General features: G+C 35.6%; 1 protein-coding gene and 1 long non-coding RNA gene across 2 annotated transcripts in view; one reads left to right on the top strand and one right to left on the bottom strand.

Annotated features, from left to right (window-relative positions):
* The first annotated feature begins 727 nt into the window (after positions 1–727).
* LOC116896781 overlaps positions 728–23,713 on the top strand; it is a 39,746-nt gene continuing 16,760 nt past the window's right edge. The window contains exons 1-2 of the long non-coding RNA XR_004387367.1: positions 728–2,505; positions 13,995–14,043. This is a non-coding gene — a long non-coding RNA (uncharacterized LOC116896781). The remainder of the gene's footprint in view (positions 2,506–13,994; positions 14,044–23,713) is intronic.
* Bche (butyrylcholinesterase) overlaps positions 6,946–23,713 on the bottom strand; it is a 75,601-nt gene continuing 58,833 nt past the window's right edge. Inside the window, exons 3-4 of the mRNA XM_032898240.1 lie at positions 16,696–16,862; positions 6,946–7,354 (exon numbers count right to left, since the gene is read on the bottom strand). Of these exons, the coding sequence (XP_032754131.1) occupies positions 7,230–7,354; positions 16,696–16,862 (292 nt within the window). The 3' untranslated portion in view covers positions 6,946–7,229. The remainder of the gene's footprint in view (positions 7,355–16,695; positions 16,863–23,713) is intronic.

Here is a 23,713-nt window from a genome sequence, read left to right as displayed (position 1 = left end):
GAGCCAGAGATAAATGACAATTAAGATTTTCCTCAAGACTCCTGAATAGAGAGATACATGAATGAAAGGGAAGTATAGGCTTTTCTGTAACGTATTTGCATTGGCAACACTGACACGAACTGACATTTCCCCCTCACAGATTCCCCTCTTCTTTCCCTCATCTCTTTTCCTCTGAAAGGGTGCCCTTTGGCATTCTCCCACCCTGGTAAGTCAAGTCTCTGCAGGATCAGGTACATCCTCTCCCACTGAAGCCAGACAAGGCAGCTCTGTTGGGGAATGAATACCAAGTCAGGCTACAGCTTTAGGCAAAGCCTTTGCTTCAGTTGTGAGGGACCAACATGGAGAAGTTACATGCCTGCCATTTATATGCCAGGGGCCTTGGTCCAACCCATGTATGCTATTTGGTTAGTGGCTCAGTCTCTGAAAGCCTCCAGCATTCTTGTTAGTTGGCTCTGTTTGTCTTCTCGGGGAGTTGCTTTCCCCTTCAGGGCCTTCAATCCTTTCCCCAACTCTTCCATAGGAGTCTTTGACCTATACCCAGTGTTTCGCTGTGAGTATTTGCGTTTGTTTCAGTCAGCTGCTGGCTATAACCTCACAGAAGACAGTTACACTCTGCTCCCATCTGCAAGCATAGCAGAGTATTATTAATGTCAGGGATTACTGCTTGCCAATGGGGTGGGCCTCAAGTTTGGCTGACTATTGGTTGGTCATTCCTTCAGTTTCTGCTCCACCTCTGCCCCTGTATTTCTTTTTCTGGAACATCCCTCTAATGCTTGTGGAATTGGAAACTCTACAACTAGTCTGGAAATTAATCTTGTTTTTTCTCAAATATTGAAAATTGTTCTACCTGAAGATCCAATTATGCCACACCTGAGTATATACCAAAAATGTGTTCTGCCATACCACAAGAACATGAGCTCCACTGTGTTCATAGTAGCTTTATTCATAATAGCCAGAAACTAGAAACAACCCAGATATCCCTCAGCCAATGAATGGATACAGAAACTGAGGTTCATTTACATATTGGAACACTATTCAGCTATTATAAACAAGGACATCATGAAATTTGCAGGCAAATGGTTGGAACTAGCAAATATCATTCTGGATGAAGTAATCCAGACTCAAAATGACATGCATATATGTACTCATTGATAAGTAGATATTAGTCATAAAGTACTAGAAACCCATGATATACTCCATAGTGAAAGGAGAAAGAGGGCCTAAGAGAGGATACTGGATCTCACTTAGAAACGTTAATAGTCATAGAAGGCAGAGAGAGGAAGGGAAATTTGTGGTACGGGGGTTGAGAAGAGAATGGAGATCAGTATCAGGTAGAGGGAAAAACAGGAAAGATAGCCAGACGTTCATGAGAGTGAATGAAAATCTGCAACTAACAGGTTTGGGGGTTGGAGGGTATCTATAGGACATGAGAGAGACATGGGATAAAGGAAGCACCAAAGAATCAATGGGGATGACCTTAGTGGAGATGCCTAACAAAGGTGACAAAGCACATAAAGTGGCCACTTCCTGTAGTCAGGCAAGATCCCAGTGGAGGGATAAAGACACCTACCTACCAAAAACCTGTGATCTAAAAGAGGAAAGATGTAAAAGTGCTGAGGTAGTCCAGTGTGATGGGACCAAAGAATGTTGCAGAACATTGGCTAACAGGATGTGTAGGGCTCAGAGAGGTTTCCTCTAGATTGTTATGCGATTATGTAATCTACTAAGTAATCTGGGTTCATCAAAGTCCAGTTTTGTTTGTCTCATTCATGAATGCAGAAATTGCAACACTCTCCTAACATACATTCCAGAATGATGCTTCCTGGGTCCTTAAGAAAGAGAGCATTTCTTAGGTGGGAAAACTAAGGAAAATCAAAGAAAATTTATATGCTTCTCTATATGAGGTTAGAACTTTTAAATAAACACCTTTCAATTAATTTTTAAACAAAATATTTAATAGCATTTGAAGTGGAAATTTCTGGATTTTTTAGAATGTCATTTATGTTGAATGATGTTCTACTGGGACACATAGGTGAAAGAATGTTTACTGAAGCAAATGACGTATTGCTATAATAGACAAGTAAAAGAATGCATGGTGTTTAAAAGGAATACAAGCATGACCTCACAACAGTGGGAGCTGGAGCACTGGGTTGCCTTGTTCTGCCTTGCTATTCTTTCTGACATGTATATATCGGTTCACTTTATGTTGCTTTGCTAAGCTTCACTTGTGGTGACTTCACAGATAGAAACTTGCCAAAGAACTTCTCATGAGGTTTCTGTGGTTTCTGCAGACTCAAGCCAATTGCTAAGCCTCACGATTTCTTCTGGATTGGGGTGCAGTCGCTGATTCATGTGTGGTATCTGCTGAGTGGGTTGAAGTAACTTGCTGGATCACAAATGATGCTTACCAAGTGGATTGGTCTGCCGCTGCTGATTCATATTTCGTGTTTGCTGGACTGAGAACAGCGATGATTACAGTTGTCCTAAAGAACCATTTCTAAACAGGTCTAAATTCCCTTATGTTGTAATAATTTTACTTTCCTACTACACTGGTAGGAGGTGGGCTAGAGAGGAAAAACCTTTATTAGAGCAGCTTGAGAAAACTTTATGCCTAAAGCATTAGCATGTGTTGAGGATATATGAAAATGTTTGCTTCAGTTGTCACAATTGGCCTTAATGTAACAGATGAGAAAGTTGTTTATTTATATTTATAACTATATGAATATATTTCATGAAATATATATTTCACTTAACTAGCTTATAAAATATTACATTAATTATAATGATTAATTAGGTGAATATTGTTTGATCGCCATAATACTTTTCTCATGGTACATTTTCTATCAGATGTAGTCCCTTAACCCATTTCTTTATTCTACTTCACTAGTGGAAGTTAAGAGATATTTTTAAAAATGGACATGTATGCATGCAAGTCATATTACTTTTCTATTGCTGTAATAAAATACCAAAAACAAAGGAACTTCAGAAGGAAGTGTTTATTTTGTGCATGATTCCAGAGAGATAACATTCTACAATGGGAAGCATAGTAGCAAGCATCAGGCATGATGGATTGAACAGAAAACTGAGAGTTTACATCTTCAAACACAAGTAGGAAGTAGAAAGGGTGGAAAAGATATTTGATGATGCTATGCATTGCCGAAGATAGCTCACAGTGATACATTCCTTCCAGCAAGGCTGTACCTCTTAAGCCCTCCAAACAACACCAACTGGTGATCAAGTGTACAATATGTGCTGGTGGGGACAGATAACCACAATGTTATCTCACCTGAGAAAGTAGGCTTCCCACTCTTAGCAGAGGCTGGATCCAAGCATACTGCTCTATCCTTGCCAAGAAAATTTACCCAGTATTGTACACAAAGTTCATAATTACCTTCCCTGAAGGAGGTGCTAGGGAGCAAATTAAAGATGTGCCCCAGTGCCTACCACTTGTTGTCTATAGATCTTTAAGAAGTCTTAAAGCTACAAGGCCCCTAAAAGTGAGATACAGTACACTTTTAAATAAAATTCATTCAAGTAGAAGTCTGGGGAATGTGTGAGAATGGATCCTAAGGATATAGAATTTTGGTGAAAGAAACAAAACTGGATCAGGCTGATATTATTGATATGGACCAACTGAATGGATATTCTAGACCTATTATGGAAGCTTTCACAGTTAAAAGGGGTTTATTTGACTGGTAGCTTGTGTATTTCTCAAATGACATTCTATTTAAAAAAGAAATGGAGATGACGGGTAATACTTGGCTTATTGTTAATGAATGCAATTTTAAGACTCAGGGAATTTGGAATGCTGGAATAGATAAACTGTGCAAAACCTAATCCTTTACAGTGGGAGAACCTAGAATACATGTCATTCCCTACAGAAAATGGTGAATGGGTAACATGAAAAATGTTACCACTTCAAATGCTGGGAGAGACACCAGTACATTTGAACAGCCAGTGTTCTTTTCCTTCTGGCTGATCTTAGTTTTGCAGATACTGATACTCAGTGGATAAATTAATTGTAATGCTTGAATGGATCCCCAGATTAGCAGAGGTCAGAGGGCATTATTGGATTGTCAAACACACAGCAAGTATGGCAATGTAATGTGCAGTATAGGCAAAGCAATATGTGTAAAAGTCCGACCTATAGAGACCTTTGGTACTGGATAATTAAACATGGTGTTTCTAGGAATGAAAGAGAAGACTTCTAAGTGCTTTTCCCATCTATGTACACAGAAAAGCTCTAGAACAAATGCAAGAGAGGATAAAATTTCCTGTAGCAATCAGGAATCTTTGTCTGTCAGTTTCCAGACTTGAGCCAGTCAGAAGATCTAGAATTCCTTGATTGAAGGGAAGGCCAGTTCCTCTTCAGTGAGGATCATGTTAACACACTGAAGTTTTCTTTTTAGCCTTCTTCCTGTCTTTTCTTGGAAGGACCCTTGCTATTTTCTAGAGTAAATAGACAGTGAAGAATATAAACAATCAGATTTGCCTGGCCTGTTGTGTACTAGTGCTTGACTGACATTGAGGCCAGCATATCTAAAGGCAAGCTGCAGTAAATACAGTCAAGATTCTGTTGCAGACATGATTATAATTGATATGAATGATTCTGTCTTATTATGTTAAATCATGTTTACATGTACACACATATATTAGTCATATATTTGTGTTTTCTTCCCTCTATATTTTTATCATGTAATGATAAATAAAGATAATATTGTTTAAGTGTCAATCTATATTATCATATTTATGTTGTAAGGCATTGATAACTAAGCATTCTTCAATGAACTTTGCTAACTATTCTAAAATACATAATACATTTGTGGTTGTGCATGGGACGGTTATGGTATGTTAGGTAGAGTTATTACTTGATTATTGTTTTCATTGAGAAATCAAGCATGACTTAAGGGAATGCAGCTGTGTGTCATGCTGACAAGGGATGGATTTATAATGAGTAATTATGGTGTCATGTTGGATTCAAGTTAATGGCAAGTTTCAGGGCATTCCTGTGAGTGATTTCATTGATGAGGATATTTGAAATAGGAAGGCCAGTCCTAAACATGAGATGAACCTTATGATGGCAGCGCAGATCAAAAAATGTGAAAGAAGGAAATTTTGCTTTTTACTTGCTTCCTATAGCTTTGGTTGTGAAGTTTACTGAGTCTTGCAGTAGTATACCTTTACTGAGATTAGTACCTACTTCTTAGAGATGCCAAAGAAGACTCCAGTACAGACGTTCTCCATGAATTCTCCAGGATTGCAACACTTTACTACAACTGCCTACGTATCCAAACACGTGTATTTAACAACTTCTGTACTCTAGGCCTTTCTACGGTGAGGCAGACTATATATAATACTAGGCCATATCCTATAAGGCACTCAAATAAACTCCCTATTAATATAACTATTCATTTTGTCATCCTGTTCCTTGAGAGAACACTTATAAAAATTTTTATACATCTTAGATCTGATGGTGACCTGGTCTTTTCTTTCTTCTCTTTTTGTGTAAGAAAGTTGGATTTAACTTTCTTGTAGATTAAGTAAATTACTCATGGATTACCTTCGTATTGTAAAAGGATGGCAAATAACGGTTCACATTCAATATCTTTAGGAAAAGCCCCCTTCACCCTACATACTCCCTTTTCAAACAAGTTTGTAATGAGAACTGATGCCGTTGAGTATGGTACACACAACCATGATATAGAATTTCACTAATTCTTCATTTTGATTTCTTTTCTTATCGATGTGTAGATTGTCTTGTTTATTAGTTATTGAGCTAATTGTGTCACAGCTAAAATTATTTTAATAATCATCTAAGAAATTATGATTGGCATGAATTTAATTACATTAATTTTAAATTATTCTGATCTTTATGAACTTCAGTACAAGTGTAGGGGAATGTCAGGGCAGGGAGGTGAGAGGGAGCAGTGGTTGGGTGAGGGAGCCCCCTCATAGAAGGGGGTGTAGTAGAATGGGATAGTGGGTTTCTGGAGGGCAAACTGGGAAAGGGGATAATATTTAAAATGTAAATAAAAATATACAATAAAATGAAAAAAACATAAAGAAAAGTTAATATAAGAAGGTTCTTTTTTTAGAAGAATGAGACTTGATACTTTCCTTCTTATAAACCAAAATTTGAACATTAAACCACTAAAATACACATTTTCAGTTTATAGATTATCAAAATAATGTTCTGATCCACCTTAACTGGCAACATGTATTCTTATACAGTCCAAAGCATATTTATTTGTCATATTTTGAGAATGAACCACAAACTCAGCTAAATTAAGTGACAGTTCAATGGCTTTGTTTGATGCTCAAGCAATTGTTCCTCAAGCACTAACCCAAAGCAAGACTGATATGATGTGAAATTTGGATTCACAAACACTTCATCCATGAATAATTTAAATCAAACTTTTGTTTCTTCTGTGAATCTCTTAATGGTGAGTCTCTGAGAGTTCCCAGACACTGGTTTCTGCTGTCCATCCTATAGCACAGCGTGGATGCAGAGGAGTCTATTCTAGAATTTCTGTGCATATTAGAACCACATACTTTCTGCAGCTGTTGAATTCTGAAAGGGACATTTGACAAATCATGCTCACAAAATGATTCCTGAAGCATGATTTGTCTCTCATGACAACAAGTTGGCATGATTTTCAACAGTAACTGAAATTTCTTGTCTTTTTTGTTAGTTACATTTTATGTCACTACAACTGTTCCCAGATCCTGTAGCCCTATTTTCATATTCTCTCTTGCCTCTACATATATGAATAGCCAGCTTTTTGTTCGTTTTACTATTTGATATTGATACTAGACTTATGAATAAATTATAGGCAGCAGTAATATAAACTATAACATCCATTGTTTCAAAATCCAATTCAGGTTTTAACGATAGTTTTATATAGGTTTCTCTGAAAATGCAGGATTAAATAAAAGCAGATGATGTAACTTTGAGGCAAGAGCTGTAATGTTATTCAGAAAAGTAAGATCAAAGCAGCACATAATTAATTCTCAATGTTTATACTGTGAAAATTAATAAAAACCACTTTCAATGACTCAGTTCTGAGACATTAGGTAAAATACTAAGTGAAAGGTGTAAGGAATCGATATACTTCTGGCATTTCTTCTATGCTGTATAATAGCATTCTTGGTATATATGGTGAGAGCGACTGGTATTTTTGTCTTCATCTACAGGAAAATGAACATTTTATAAAGGGTAAATCTATTAATTAGAGATCTGTACAAGTCTCTTTCTTGCTAGTGTAATCGTTAAATTGATTTTTCCAGTCCATCATGTAATTGCTCCAGCGATGGAATCCTGCCTTCCACTCTTGCTCTCTTTCATCAATATCTCCTGTAAAACATGGAATACATTGCATTAATCTAAAGTTTAATCTCTGTTTACATCACCTGAAAAATAATTCTAATTATAGAAGCCATTTTCTGCAAGTGTACTTCACAGTAAGGTTTTAATTTTCATTATGTATATCAGCTTCTCTTACTACTGGCAGATCTCTTAATATATTTTTATGTAGCATATTAAACAATGAAAGCAAAATGCATATACAATGAAAATAAAGTAAAAGTACAAATTGGATCACGTCAGTTTATATTATATGTCCTATGGTTATTTTCCCAGAAGACATGTAGATATTCCTTCCATTATTTAACTCTTTGAAGTACTTCAAAAACTTCTTGCTTCATGATACAAAGTACACATGAAGCTATTATCTTCATTAAACATACTCACATGTGTGAATATTTGCTAACATATAAAGAGAGCTTTGTAATTAACATGCAACACAGGTTTTATACTCGTTAAAATACATTTCATCCCATATGATGCTCAGTTGCTGATGCTGTTGACCACGTGAAGGCAGCTTAGTAATTCCTTTATAAAACAGAAAAATAACTAAGGAAATATTAGCCTTCAAGTAGCTTGTGAATCACAAGCATTTTCATGTCATAATTAGATACATCATTAATCATTATTCTTCATGTGTAAATATATCTGTTTGAGAAGAAAAAGAAATTTTAAAAAAAACCTGAGGCTAAGAGAATAAAATTCAAGATTTATAAAATCATAGAAAGTAGAGTTCTGGCATTGAATTTGTAAAAAAAAATATTGATTCTATCATTAAGAATTAAAGTTGTGTCCTACCAAGACTGAACTCCTAGTGAATGGGATTGTTGGGGAGGGCGTAATCGGGGGAGGATGGAGAGGGAACACCCATATAGAAGGGAGAGGAAGGGTTAGAGGATGTTGGCCTGGAAACCGGGAAAGGAATAACAATTGAAATGTAAATAAGAAATACCCAATTTAATAAAGATGGAAAAAAATTAAAGTTTTATTGCATTCATTAGAAGAATGTATCTATGCGTACCTATCAGTTTGTTTTATAGAGACTTCTAAATTAAAGGAGGAATTATGACTTGTAACATAATTTCTTTTTTTCCTCTTTACAGTGACAAAACATTATGGCTTGGACACTGTGATGTGAAAAAGCACTATGATATGTCATAGTATGACTACATTTATAAAGAAGTTAAATCTATTGTGCAAACTTCCTCAGAATTTTTGCAAAGAGTATTTGTAAGACTCCTTTTACTGATGTGCTATAACAGTCACTAGATGGAAGGATCTGTATGAAAATAAATTTATATCATTTGAGATATGAAGTACAGTGAAAGCGAGAACTTATCCACTGACTTTATCACTTTCATTAATATATGAAAAATAAAGGAACACAGACAAGTCCAAACATACACAAATAAATGATGTGAATTTAAAATGTAGAGATATTAATAACTCATATGGAAGTAATGAGGGACAAGAACTATGTCAGTTAGTTAAAATAAGAAAAAAAACTTCCAACCATAAAATTAAGTGTGCATGGATTTTTTAACCATTAAGAAGACATTGAAATATATTAAGTACAATTACTTTTAATTATACATCATATAATTAGAAAAATTCTATTGCATAAGTTGATTTATATATACTATTTCTTGAATTAAAAATTACCAGTCAGAGGCAAATTTAACATTAAATATTTCTATGCGACAGATAAAGATGCTTCGAATACATTTTGAAAAAATGATTGTAAGTTAAATATGAAGTACAAATAAAAATAATGAAAATAGCAATGCCTGCATATTCTTGATACGGACTGGAAAATCAAAAGCATCACTCCCTGGGGAATGGACTGAATGTTGGGATGAGTATAACACAAAGCAGGAGAACTCTGGATGCAGCAAAATCCAATACATCCAGGAACCAACAACCAGGACCGCTAGACCTCCACTTTGAATTCATAAGCAGCTGTGCACAGGATACTTTGTTCAGCGTCCCTGGCTATCAGGCTCCCCCCTCCTGCATGCCTTCCTACTATGATTCAGTGCAGGTGTATTCTCTTCAAAGTTTTCCTGATCCTGGACCATGCCTCTGCCAGTTCATTGTGAGTTAGCATGTGTCATTCTTATGTGGGGCTCTGTCCAAGGGCCTCCAGAATAGAGCACACAAAGTTATCATATAAATTGACAAAAATGAAAAGAAGGAAATTTTTGTATTATACAATATTTAGTTATACTCCTCACAATCATATAAGAATTTGCTAGATACAAACTATTATAGAATAATAATCTACATGAATCCACTATAAACATTCAGTTGTTTAGTAACGGTTTCCTTTTTCAAACCTTTAATATTTTGTGGCTAATAGATGACTCTTTTTATTTTTTGAATAATAAGAATTTTTTGTAATTTGTATTAGCTAATGTTTTAAAACCCAATTTCTTCTTCAAACGTATTTTTAAACTCTGACCCATATTGTTCCTGTCTGAAAGAACTGTAGGGACAAAAATGGAGAAGAGCCTGAGGAGGTCCAACGACAGGAACAAAGGGCCCAAACTGGGATCCAGCTCAAGGGAAGGCCCCAAGGACTGACACTATTACTGAGGCTATGGTTTGCTCACAAAAAGACCTATCATGCCTCCACTCCAAAAGACCCAACAAGCCTCTGAAAGAGTCATATGTAGATATTTATACCCAACCAGTAGACAGAAGCTTCTGACCCCTGTGGTTGAATTAGAGAAAAGCTGGAAGAAACTGAGGATAAGGGGGACCCTGTAGGAGGACCAGCAGTCTCAACTAACTTGGACCCTTTAGATCTCTCAGACACCGGATCAACAACCAGGCAGCATATAACAGCCGATATGAGGACCCAACACATAGGCAGCAGAGGCTGCTGGGTCTGGACTCAGTCAGAGAATATGCACCAAACCCTTAAAAGACTGGAAGCCCAGGGAATGGGGAGGTCTGGAGGGGTGGGGATATTCTCGTGGAGGCGAGGTGAGGGGATGTATGTATGGGATATGGCACAGTTTGAGGGTGAACTGGGAGGAGGATAATATCTGGCCTATAAATAAAAAAGATTAAATAAAATTTTAAAAAAGAACAGGAAGAAAAAAGTGTTTCTGTTAGATTTTGAACTTATAATATAAAAACATCATTCCCCCATCTCTTTCTACCCTCATAACTCCCCAAATGCTCCTCTTTGTTTTCAAGTTCATGTCCTCTTTTTCCTTTAATATATATAGGATATATATCCTATATATATATATATATATATATAGGATATATATATATATATATATATATATATATATATATCCTAGCAGCCACCTAGACACCTAGCCATCCAACAATGAAAACATTCTAAGCTGATTTTAGCAAGAATATCAAGTGATATTTTGAAAAGAATGTTACACTATATTAGCCATACCAATAAACAATTTAACAATGTATTAATATCTTCAAATAGATACAAATAAACTTTATCCTAAACATGAAAGAAACTTTTTCAACTTTTCAAAAGAGCCAATGACTATAAATGTATGAATAAAATTAAATTCAGCAAAGGTAAAATTTTTATTTACCATATGATATAAAACAAATAGTGCAGTTTTATTTTCTAGACAATAATTGTCTAATACTAAAGTGCCAAATGCAAAGAAAACATGAATATTTATACTAAAATTTTCATAAGTGAACTCAAGGCATATTTTGACCTAAATATTTCCTGATAAAAGAAACGTTCTTTATGAATAATCTAGTAATCCCCATCTGAATTTCTATGACATTTTATTTGGGCATAAATATAATGTGAACAAGGTTAATTGTTTATTCAAATTGGCACATGACCTATTAATTTGCTACATAGTACTAAAACAATTTTTATTTTTAATTTTCTAAAAAAAATTATTTTATATTTTTAAATTTACATTTCAAATGTTATCACCTTTACCCATTTCCCATTCATAAACCCCCCTATTCCATCCCCCCTCCCACTTCTTCTATGAAGGTGTTTCCCTACCCATCCACCCACACCTTCCTGACTCCCCACCCTGACATTTCCTTATACTGGGGGGGTCCAGCCTTGGCAGGACCATGGGCTTCTCCAGCCGTTGGTGCCCAAGAAGGCCAATCTCTGCTACATATGCAGCTGGAGTCATGGGTCTGTCCATGTGTACTCTTTGGACAGTGGTTTAGTCCCTGGGAGGTCTGGTTGGTTGGTATTGTTGTTCTTGTGGGGTTCTTATGTAGAAGCCCTTCAGCTCCTTTAATCCTTTCTCTATGTCCTCCAGTGGGGACCCCATTCTCAGTTCAATGGTTGTCTGCAAGCATCTGCCTCTATATTTGTCATGATCTGGCAGAGACTCTCAGAAGACAGCTATATCAGGCTCCCATCAGCATGCAATTCTTGGCATCAGCAATATTGTATTTTTAATTAAAAAATTATATTCACTTTGTGTAGGTCTTTGTGGGGGAGGGGCTGTGTAGGTGACTGGAATGCGTGGAGACGGCAGAAGAAGGCATCCAGTTTCCTGGATCTGGTGTTAAGGGCAGCTATGAGTTGCCCGATCTGGGTGACGGAAACTGCTTAGGGTCTTCTGCAAACGCAGCATATACTCTTAGTTACTGGGCTCTCCCTACAGTTCATAAATTGATTTTTTTTATCTAATTTGTTTCTATGAGTGATTTAGCCACTTTTAAATTGCTTCAAACTGCACAAACAATGTTACTAGATATAAAGCAGGAACAGTTTGCTTCATTTCCATGTGTTTGGTGGGTTGTGGGTAATTGGAGACTATAAACGAATAATTTTATTTGTTTATTTGATGATTCACTGGAAAAAATGGAAAAGAGAAGTGGATAGGCATGGGAGGTTATATTTAAATTCATTTTCGTTATCATTGTTTCTTCTTACATTTTTGTCTCCTCTGCAAGTAGAAGATTCTCTTTTCTATGAAAGTGATTACTCTTTGTCTTCAAAACAAAAAAAAAAAAGTGAGCAAACATCAAGCAAAACTGAAATTCTTTGTTGGCACTGAGGAAAAATGTTTTCGGTTCCTTGGACAATGGTACACTGAATACAATTGAAACTTATATCTCACATTTCTGAGGATAAAACTCAAGACTCAGGGCACAGGAACTTTGGTGAAGATTTTATTACTGATTCATAAATGACACTCATAATTCTGTCCATGCACATACAGGAATTGGGAAATTATCTCAGTTTTGCCTTTAAAAATTACTAGTTTATTTCATTTTTAATAACAACACTCACTGGTCTTACAGATGATGGCCTCACTCTTCCAATGTCATCATTCCTTAAAAAACCCCCACCTTCTAATCCCTTCAATCTCAGAGTTTGTATTTAAATATACGAGTTCAGGATACAAATATTCAGTTCACAGTAGGCAATGAAAAACATTCCAGATTTCTCATGAAAATAGAGCTAGAATTCAAGTTGACAGACAATGACTTTGGCTATCTTGGTTTAAAAATCATCAAATTCATCAACTGAACAGAGGCTCACTGAAAAGCCAAATTCCCATCACTGCCTTACTTTCCTAAGTTCAACTTATCAAAAATTGCTAACTCTTTATGCAATATGTCAAAGACATTAATTTTCCTGTCATAATTTAGGGACTGAACGAGATGCTAGAGAGAGTCACATTATAATCGGATTGTGTATTGTAAAGGCTCCGTGTACACAAAGATAAACAGTTAATTTGATTTAATCATAAAGTTAACTTTTGTTTGCTTAGTTTTTTAATAATGATAAATCCATAAATGTTAGTGAAACATTTTTCTCCACATCACTTTTACATGGTCTCATCATTAGTTGTTAGTCTTGCTAACTAATTTTAGTTATTGGTAAATGATTCTGCAAATGACCAAGTTAAAGGATGTCTGAGATAAGTACTTTTTGTCCATTTTCATACGTGTGCATGATGTTTTTCATATAACCAGTGTGTCTCTCCTCCCCTATGTCTAACTTCCAAGAATGATACTGTATTTGCTTACATAAGTTTGGGGGATCAAAATTCCAGTCCTAATTTTTTCTTAGCCAACACTTTGAACACTGGGTCTTCTCCCCAAACCCTAAGAACACTTAAGTTTAGATGTGGTCTTCTTTAGATTTAGAAAGAAAGACTCCTCAATAGTGATCCAAGCAGTTAAGAAGTCACTGTGTCTAATGCATTTCCTTACGCCATAATTCAAAGCTAATGTAATTTTTCCTTAAAATCCATCCTTTACTCTTATTGAGAAATTATTTCTATCACTATTGAAAATAAATAATTTCTGTCTTTTTATAAAAATAAATATGAGAAACTATACTGTAATATTCTTACTAAAAATATGAACCTTAACATATAACACAAATACTGACTATTTTATTTTTGAGATACATGTAATAATTGTCAGATACGGGATGAAGTATAGCCTAGAAGTGAAGTGCTGAAATCCGTGTGTTTAAACAAGTCTTAAGAATCATAACTTTGAGAACGTTTATTGCTTAAATGTAAACTATGGCTGAAGTGGTGTTTAAAAAACTTATTGCTCTTATATGTGAAGTGAAGTAAGCATTTCTTGTTTAAATAAAAGTACTCTGCTGTAATTCTTTGAAATTTTCTTTTGTTTGTAGAGCTACCTTTGGAAAAATTAAACCTCAAACATATGGGAAGCATTATATGGTAAGAACAGTTAAAGTTTTAAATTTGAAAAATATAGAGTATAGCTTGAATATATTTTCTTATAGATGTAATCTCCCTAAAATTATTTGGTTTAAAACTAGAAGCATAAAATTTCAAACTTGATTAAATGTAAGAATTTTTAAATAAATACAGTTTTAAACCCCATATAATTTGTTTGCTTTAAACTTTAATACATGTGTGTGCATATGTTCATGTGTGTATATTATTCATTACTCTCTCTATCTCATGTGTGTGTGCATGTGTGCATGTGTGCACGTATGTCCATGAACAGATGCCAAGTTACTTTTAACTGTTTGGGTGTGAGTAGAGTTGGGTCATATTTGATGTGGAGATGTCTTCCTTAATGCCTCCATAACTTCCCACTGTCTATATGTGTATACACACACACACACACACACACACACACACACACACACAACATATATATATATGTCATGTAGTCTCTCACTGAAATTGAAGCTTGTCATTTCGAATAGGCTGGCTAACTAGAGAAGTCCCCATACCAAATCTACTTGTCTCTGTCCCCTTCGCCCAGGATTGGTTTGGGTGCACCTACATTCTGCTTTATGAAAGTTATTGTGGAGAATCTAAACCAGGGTCTTCCTGCTTATACAGTAAGTACTTGTCCATTGAGTTATCTCACCAGCCTCATTAAAGTATATTTAACTTGAAAACATTAGGTGTGATATTCAGAGTCCACTAGATTTTTAAACTCAGAATCCAGTAGATATTTAAATACAAAATAATGTTCAAGATGCACAAAATTTAACAACCCAAAGCAAATTAGGGCATTTTACAAATTTTGCTTAAGTTAAAAAGATGTTCATTGCTTTAGCAAGCAGCTACAGCTAAATAAAATGGACGTTTTGGTGATAGAAAAGTTTTGTTTTGTTGTTTTGTTTTGTTTTCACATGGAGATTTTGCATCCAACTTTCGAAACTACTGGTATTTCAATCATGGTACATCAATACGTAAACTATCACAGGTTCTCTGTTTGAACAACAACTCTGTTGCCTTGTAACAAACACATCATTTATAATAATCTCCTCACTCATTAATTTTTCTTCAATGTAGAACCAAACACTCTCATTTAAGCCCATTTCATGTAGAGATTAGAATATGTCATTTGTGGTATGTTCAATGGTATCTGTTTGGTTTCTTGGCAGATTGAGTTACCTCATTGTTACTCATAGCTGGAGCACACAAGGACAGCACTGTTGCTCTGCCAAGGGACACAGAGACCCATTTCTGGATATATATTATGTCACAGAACATTTAGTCATACTCACAGCACAGATATATCATTAACCTCTTTCAAACAGATGGAATAAGAATGGCTAGTTTGGGGATCAATATCTGATAAGCAAAGGGCATATTAAACAATCTGACTCATCTCTGATGAGCTTAGTTTTTTCCAAAAACTAACAGAAAAATCTCTGAAAAAGAAAGCAAAAAATGTACCTTAATGTTTGATTTATAGCACATACTTTGACAATGGGAATTGATAAATAGCCTGTCATGCAATGGCTAGTTGAAATCAGATACTTTTTATTAATTAAAATAATCCTATATTTTAATATAAACAAAACATTTAAATTTAGAGCAAATACCAATTATTGCTAAAGTAACATTAAGATATTATTCCATAAATATTTAAGTTTGATCATAAATATAAATTACTTCTCACATAAAACAATATATTTTAATGGCCAAATAAAATTGAACAATTAAAAATTAAAATTGACAATGCTACCTTCACTGTTTGATGACTAAGTGTTGTAGAGCCACACATACAATGACTAAGTTAAAATCATTTAACAAAAAACTTCTTGATAAAATGAGTGCAAATTCAACAAAATATAAATCTACCAATCATAAAGAATTACTGTTCACTGAAGAACTAAATGACATGCCATTAACATTTACTTTTACTGTAATAAATAAACAGAAGTAAAATTTCTGAAAATAATTATTAATGTTAGGTTAAAATATATCTAGTTAATAAAGATTCTTAGAGACAGAAATGTTAAATATTTTTCTAAGATTAAAATTAGAAATTGTAGCTACAAATTTAAGGCAATAATTATTTCATGTTTAATATTAACCACATTTGAGAGGAAATACACTACACATTATTTCTGTATGTGCACATGTGCTTTGTGAAGATAGGCTCTCTCAATGAACCTGAAGCTCACTGACTCTACTGGACTAGCTGCCATCATCCTCAAGGTGTCCTCCGGCCTTGGCCTCCTGGCAGCAGGATTACAGGTACGGGCTTGCCATAAGTTCAGAATTACTAGCATCAAAACTCAAGCCCTAAAGATTGTACAAGCACTTTACCTGACGAGCTATCCATCCAAGCAAGCTGTCTATATATATATTTTTATTATTGAAAATATTTTATATACAGTATATTCTAACCAAACTTTTATTTCACTAGTCTCCTCTAAGATCCTCCCCATGTCCCTGTCCATCCAAGTCCGTAACTTTCTTTTTCTCTTTACAAAAGTAACAGTTAAACCATTTTGGCCTATGATCAAATAACAACTATCCCAAGTCTGAATCATCTATATTTCCATAGTTTTGTACAATGCACAATCTATTAAAGAAGAAAATAGAAAAAGGACATACCTGTCATTTCCAAGACTTTTGGAAAAAATAGTCTCCAGAATTGGCACTGGGGAGCCCGGAGTTTAGAGTGTATTTTTGACTTCTCTGTGTTCAAGGTTAGGTATTTTTGTTCATTACTTGTGAAGACAGGCCACACTGTGCTATTGCCCTGAGTCCCATTGGGATGTCTAGATAATTAAACAGAGACATTACAGTTTTTATGAGAACATTGTTGGATAAAAATATTGTCCTCTGAACGTTCTAATAAATTTCAAACAATCTGAAAAGAGTGGCTCCATCTAAATGACAAGAAGAATAAATGAAATGATATTCAGGATGTCTAGCATAAATAAACTTATTTTAATAACTTGAACTAACATGTTAAAGGCAGTTATAGAAACAAATATTCCCATATTTTGGTATAATATGGGAAATATTTTAATTTTTAGAAAATATGTCTTGATTTACACTTAAACACACTCAATAAGGCAATGTTCATTTTACCCCATTATCTTTCTGTATAAGAGACCTAAATTTTGTTCTGTTACTTTTAATTTTTTACAGTCCAGTTTTAATAGTCAACATTTACCTCATGAATTCAATCCTCATGCATTCGGCTAATTTTCGTTAATGCAGTCAGGATATGACATTAAGCATCTCCTTATTATACTTTAATCTTACTCTTCTAGGAAAGTGTCATGCCTCATTTTAAAATCCTCTTATTGATCTTTTGTTTTACTATTTAAAAAGTATTTATTACGGACAACAAAATGTTTCATCAGGTACTTGCCCCAATTAATCAGGTACTTGCCCCAGATAATTTCCGTTTGATTCCAGGTAAAAGGAAAGAATTTATTCCTGAAAGTGGTTCTTTGATTTATACATGGGATATATATATATATATATATATATATATATATATATATATATATTCCATGTACACATATACATATACTCAAACAAAATTTCAATAATTTGCCCTTAAATTCAGTTCAAATTAAAGAACATGACTTAAACACATTTCTTACTATTTTCAAGTATATAAAACACTCAGTATGAATTAGAATTATTCTCTTTAATGTCCATCCTGTTTCCTTAAAAAGTTAGAGTGAGAACAACTATGGAAGTAAAGAACCACCAGTTTTACACGCCCTGAAACTGCATCTAACAGAGACAGGATATCACATTTGAAAAGACATTATCCAAGAAATGGGAATTTGGGTAAAACAAGGAAAGGAGAATAGGAGCAGAACCAGAAATATATTCAGGAAAGCCAGAGAGGGGACAGACATATATAAAGTGAAGAACGAATCTGATACTTACACCAGATAATGATAAGCGGTGCCTTCACGAATAAGAACCATGAAGCTAGTCTGGGGTTAGATTATTGCTGTAGTCACAATTACATCTGACAATCAGAAAGACAGTGGAGTTTCACTTGCGTAGGCTTACTGTTCTTCCAGGGAATGAGGCCTCAATTGTAATGTGTTATGTAGAATACTATGTAAGGCTCTGATGTAAGTATTCGCATTTCTTTAATGAAAAGAGGTCTGAAGTGACAGAAATCAAATTTTTTCTGTCCTCTCAGCTTTTTACCTTACCCAAAATAATAGAGGAAAACATTTACTTTAACTTTCTATAAACTTCCTATGAAAAACTCCATTATTCAACTAGGATTTATATATTGTTACTAGAAAGAAATTTGCAAGTAGTATTTGGAGATGTAAAACTTTGAGGTTGAGTGGAAACTCTGAAATGAAAAAAGTTTGGAAGAAAAGCTGATGTTCATCCAAAACAGTTATCTACAGCAGATTTTGCCAGGAACTTGTGCTGAATAAGCCCCATAAATTCACATTTCATCACAGGTGCAGGAATACTCAAGCATGAATTTAGGAGCTTTAGCAACAAATAGCTTCCTGACGGACTAGTTGATTTTATGTGGGAATGGGTGATTGGGTAAGGATTATTAATAAGCAGAGCTATTTAAGGTAAACCAATATCAACCTAGAATTGAGGCTTACAGCTTTAGGGTATTATTTGAAGGAGGTCAAGAGGAAAATATAGTCTGATCACAGATGGCACGCTGCCTGGGAGAATCACGGAGTTCTTCACCTTTCTTTAAAAGCTGTAGAAACCAACAGGTCCAGCTGCTGGAGGCTGGATATTAAATAAAGGGAACCAGTGGTGTGATTCAAAATGGCAATTTTGATGCTCCTAAACTACCTACTTTCATTCTAATTCCTCTCTAATTAACTTATGGAAATGTTGTAAATGCACACTCATTCCTGGCTTCTGAAATAGGGACCTAAGACAGAGCTGACGTTTTCATGAGTTCAAGAGCAGAGCGGTAATGTCAAATTCAGTGAGCACTTAGCTAGCTTTGTCCTTTGAAATGACTTATAATGTCCTACATTGTCACTTCGGGGCAATAAATTTCCTCTGCTCAAGGATGCAGATATGGTTTTCAAAAACATGACTGAAGCAGCTATTCAAGTGACAGAACAATTTACTCTCTAATTTGAACAAATCTCCCAAGAATTGAAACTTAAAAAGAGATATAATTGTCTTCCTGACTGTATCAATTAAAAACTTGTGAAATGTAGTATATTTCCCAGACACAGGATTCTGAAACAGAATGTAATTCAGAGCTCACTTAGAAGATACATTTGAACATCTTGAGTTTGCTATTTCTGTGAAACATTTTGTGCTTTTGTCACAAAATAAAGACTTGAAAGCGATTATAACATAAAATGTGTCAAGAAGCAGTGAGTGAACCTTTATTTTTATTGCCAGGTACTTTTCACTTTGAGATATACAAAATGCTCAAAAGCTCACTTATGATTTTTCTCTTATGTAAATGTGGAAGGTTATGAGGCACAGTCAGGTTAAGAAACAAAAGCAACTACTTTTTTTCTGCCTAGGTACAAAGCTGTTTTCCGTATCTTATAAATACCTGGGCAGACATTTAATAATTTCATTTATGGAACAGATTAAGAAAATCATAAGTATTATTGTAGGGCATCCTGGTAAGAAATGGTAAGCATTTAGTTTTATCTTTCAGTTTCCTTATAAAATGCAATCCTACCCCTGCTTTATTAACAGAAGAACTAATGTAAATTATGTGGCAGGGAAATGGTTCTGTCAGTAGTGTTTGCCAGAGAAAACATGACAAGCTGCATTTGGATCCTTGCTCTCCATGTAAAATCTTGCAGTGGCAGCTTTTCTGTAATTTCCAGGACTGAAGCAGGAGACAGATCCCTGATGCTTACAGTCTGGAGAGTCTAGATGAATTAATAAAATTCAGGTTCATTGATAAATCAGGTCTCAAAGTAATGTGGAAAGTGACTCCTGAAGAAACCTAATGCGTGTCTGTGGGCATGCATGCATACGCACGCGCACGCGCACGCGCGCACACACACACACACACACACACACACATAAACACAAACACACTCTAAAACATATATACATATACAACTAACATACACAAAGAATACTGTGAATTAATTTATAACATAGTTATAATAATGTAATAATGTTAGATATTTAATTTTAAAGTAAAAGTATTTGGGGTGTGCTTTAAAATTCAGTAAAATAAAAATCATGGTCAATAATTATAAATTGAAGAACCAACCACCTGAAATAATTAGATGTTTGGTAAAATAATTTGGAAGACAGAAGTACCTTAAATATACTATTAAATATCCAAATATTGATGAGTATGTTGTCCAAAACATAAATAAATGAAGTTCTATGTTAAGAACTGGAGGGTATATTAGAGAGTTTGAGCCCATCCATCCATTTGTTCCACCAAATATTTCAGTAGTTTTATTCATTTTTTATTTCAAATATTACTTTAATCATTTGATGCTGAACATGATATCTATTCTATAAAATATATACCAATGAGATAAATAAAATACAGTAGCAATGTGTATTAGATAGACTACAAATGAAGAGTGTGAAAACTAGTGAAAGGAGAATGAGTCTCAGAGAGAAATATAAATAGTTAACTCTTTATTCCATGTTTAAAATGACATCTGCCTTCATATTACTGAGATATTGTGTGATCTTTTCATACATGAATATACTGCATACATAATACACACACTCATTTCCTAAAAAATCATCATCAATATGTTGAAAAATATGACTTGATTTTGAAATTAACCTTCACTTTTTGATTATCACACTATATCTGATACTATATACTATAAGTTGTCTCATTATGTCCATGTGATAATTTTGTTTAATAGAATGACTCCAGTTAGGGATGGCTACACTGATAATTCCAGTCTGTAGAGGGCCGCAATAACATTCGCCACCACTAGATGGCGCTGGCTTCCACTGCGCCCCACGTGGAAGGCCAGGTCAGTCAAGATGGCGCTAGCCTTTACCGCGCAAGCCGGCTCCCTATGGGGAGGTTAACTGTGTGCGCATGTGCAAGAGTGCCTTCTTGCCAGGTCTTTGCCCATTTCCGGGGCGTACCTGATGAGGTCATGAGTAAGCAACCAATCAGGTGTGGGTGCGTACACGGGGGATAAATAGGGTGCGCCTGGCGGCGCAAGCGGGGCTTCCACCATGAGAGAGGAATAGACAGGAATAAAAGTCACTCATAGTAAGAATTTCTATGTCTCGCGTGCTCCTTGCCGGCGGGAAGTCGTGCGTGGGACATCTGGTGCCAAGAAACCCTGGATAAAAACATCGCCGGTGCCACGGGAAGCCTCCATTTCACGGGAGAAATTCAGAAGCTATGAGTGGGGTAAGACCCTGAGAGACCATGGCTAGCCTTGATCTGCTCCAACTCTTACCACTGCGGACGGCAGGTGCCGCTAGGGTTGCTCTGGCAACCCCTGGGGCTTTTTCTATTGACCTTTGAGTTTCTAGCTACCACCAAAGCGGCTTCAGAGGTCGCGTGGGAACTGCTCAGTTAAAACAACAAAGCGGAGAGTGTTGGGGCGAGGGCGGAAAAGATGGTCAGAAACAGGGGGTAGTGAAAAGTTGCAACGAGAAAAGGATCCTGACCGATCTCAAGCACCAGGCCCTTCCAATTCGGAAGCGAAAGATTGGGGAAAGAACGCCCGGGTGAGGAGAAGGGAGGAGATAAAAGGAACACAGCATTTTGGGAGAAAAATTTTGTCTTTGTGCCTGTTAGAAGTGTGCTTAAGCTCCGGCGCCGGCTCTGGGGACGCCGCGGCGTCCCTGCGCTGACGCGACAGCTTTACAGAGTCATACTGATCAGATTTGATAGAGACAGACCGCCTGAAAATTTATTCAGGAGAATCAAACAAAAGGACATCTCAGTGCCTGTGCACAGCCTGATGGAGTTAATGTAATTGGGTTGTGAGTAAAAATATTCAGGGCTGTGTTTCACTTCCATACCATTGGCAAATGTCGGTCGTGCCGCTCAGATAATATATCTTAGTATCTTACAGGAATTGGGTTTCAACACGTTGGTGGACTAGTCCAGGAATTAAGACAATCCATCGCCCATATCAACTCCACCCGAGTGGATAGTCACCGTGGACACCATCTGGTTTTTTCCCTCTTTGTCTATTGTTTGTCTCTGGTGCACCAGGATGTCCCCCTGTCTGTCAGTTTATGTCTGTAATTTATGTTTCTCGTTGTTTAAATGTTTTATGTTTCATGTTCAAAAGAAAAAATGATAAAAACCTTATCTGCCGGCCGTACACACCTTGACTTGGTTTTAACTCGGTTCAAAAGGGAACAAATGAATAGAAAAAGGTTTCAATCAGGTCTTTAAAGCCCTGTGCCTAGAGCCAGGTGTCTAGATTAGCTGGAGGAGCTGCTTAGAAGCTGGCTAAGCGTCTACACGGGCTGATCTTAAAGGTGCTAACAGCTTCTCAGCTTCTTTGGTACGAGAGTTGATAGCTGTTTCTCTTAGAAAAATCCCTGACTGGTTAATTGACTCAACAGGTGACAAGGTGCATCTCTTAAAATCATAGCTAAAAGGTAAAAATGGTGTTTGATATGTGTAGCCACTTCAATTTTGTTTCTCATTGGTTTTAAATGTATAAATATGCTCTGCTTGCCTTGGTTGTGGACTATTGGCTTTCAAGTTATTGGATATGGTTAAAAAGGTATAATATTGGTAACAGAAAGTTGGCTTAAAACTGTAATTTAGATGAAGTAATTCTAGATAAACGTGACATTGGGCCACCCTAGTGAGACAGGTCTAAATTGAGGTAATATTTTTATGGAATTCTTATGCTAGAAACCAGGCTTCTAAAAGAATTTAGGACATTGTCTCGAAAGGTATTGGAACCCGCGCCATTGTGCGTTCAAAAGGTAGAATTGATAGTCAAACTTTACAACATAATAGATAGACTTGTGGTGCCTTGGTGACTAGATTGTTGTTGGGGGTTGAGTTTTGCTTTCCATAGGTGTGGCTTGCCCTGAAGTTATCTGTATTCTAATGCTAATTTCCACTGCCCGGAGAACAGCTGCCTAGTCACATACTAAGAGCTCAGGTGACCTTGTGGTGGTGGTCTGCTGTTACAAGGAGAATTTAAGATTGTGATTAAGGATTGCCAGTGTTACATTGACTAACTCAAATTTATTTATAATTGAGAAAAAATCAGACAGGTAGAGATTGTATTGGATAGAGATTGTTACTAGATTTATAAAGGATTGATGAGGTTTTAGAACTTATGAGAACATTACCGCTTGTTTGCTTACTCCAACTGCCATTTCAAGATAGATTTAGAGGATTGTTTTTATACAGTTTGTTTACATCCTGTCGATTATGAGTTTTTATTTTGTGAGCTTGCTTATAATTTTAGAGATCCCATAGAGTGATATCATTAAAAGTGGCTAATAGCCTTATATTATGTAATTTTGTTGCTTCTTCAATGTAAGAAGTTAGAACTTTGAATCTTTCAGTGTATATGAAAAATTTTACTACAAACTTTTGCTCTCAAAATGAGCTTTAATATTTGGGGAGTAGCATGTTACACTACTCCAGAAAAGAATATTTGAAGCTAATTTCAAGCTTCTAAAGATATGTTAATTGGCTAAG

This window comes from Rattus rattus, chromosome 3 (genome assembly GCF_011064425.1).
Source record: "Rattus rattus isolate New Zealand chromosome 3, Rrattus_CSIRO_v1, whole genome shotgun sequence".
NCBI lineage: Eukaryota > Metazoa > Chordata > Mammalia > Rodentia > Muridae > Rattus > Rattus rattus.
This window is presented reverse-complemented; position numbering and strand designations above follow the sequence as displayed.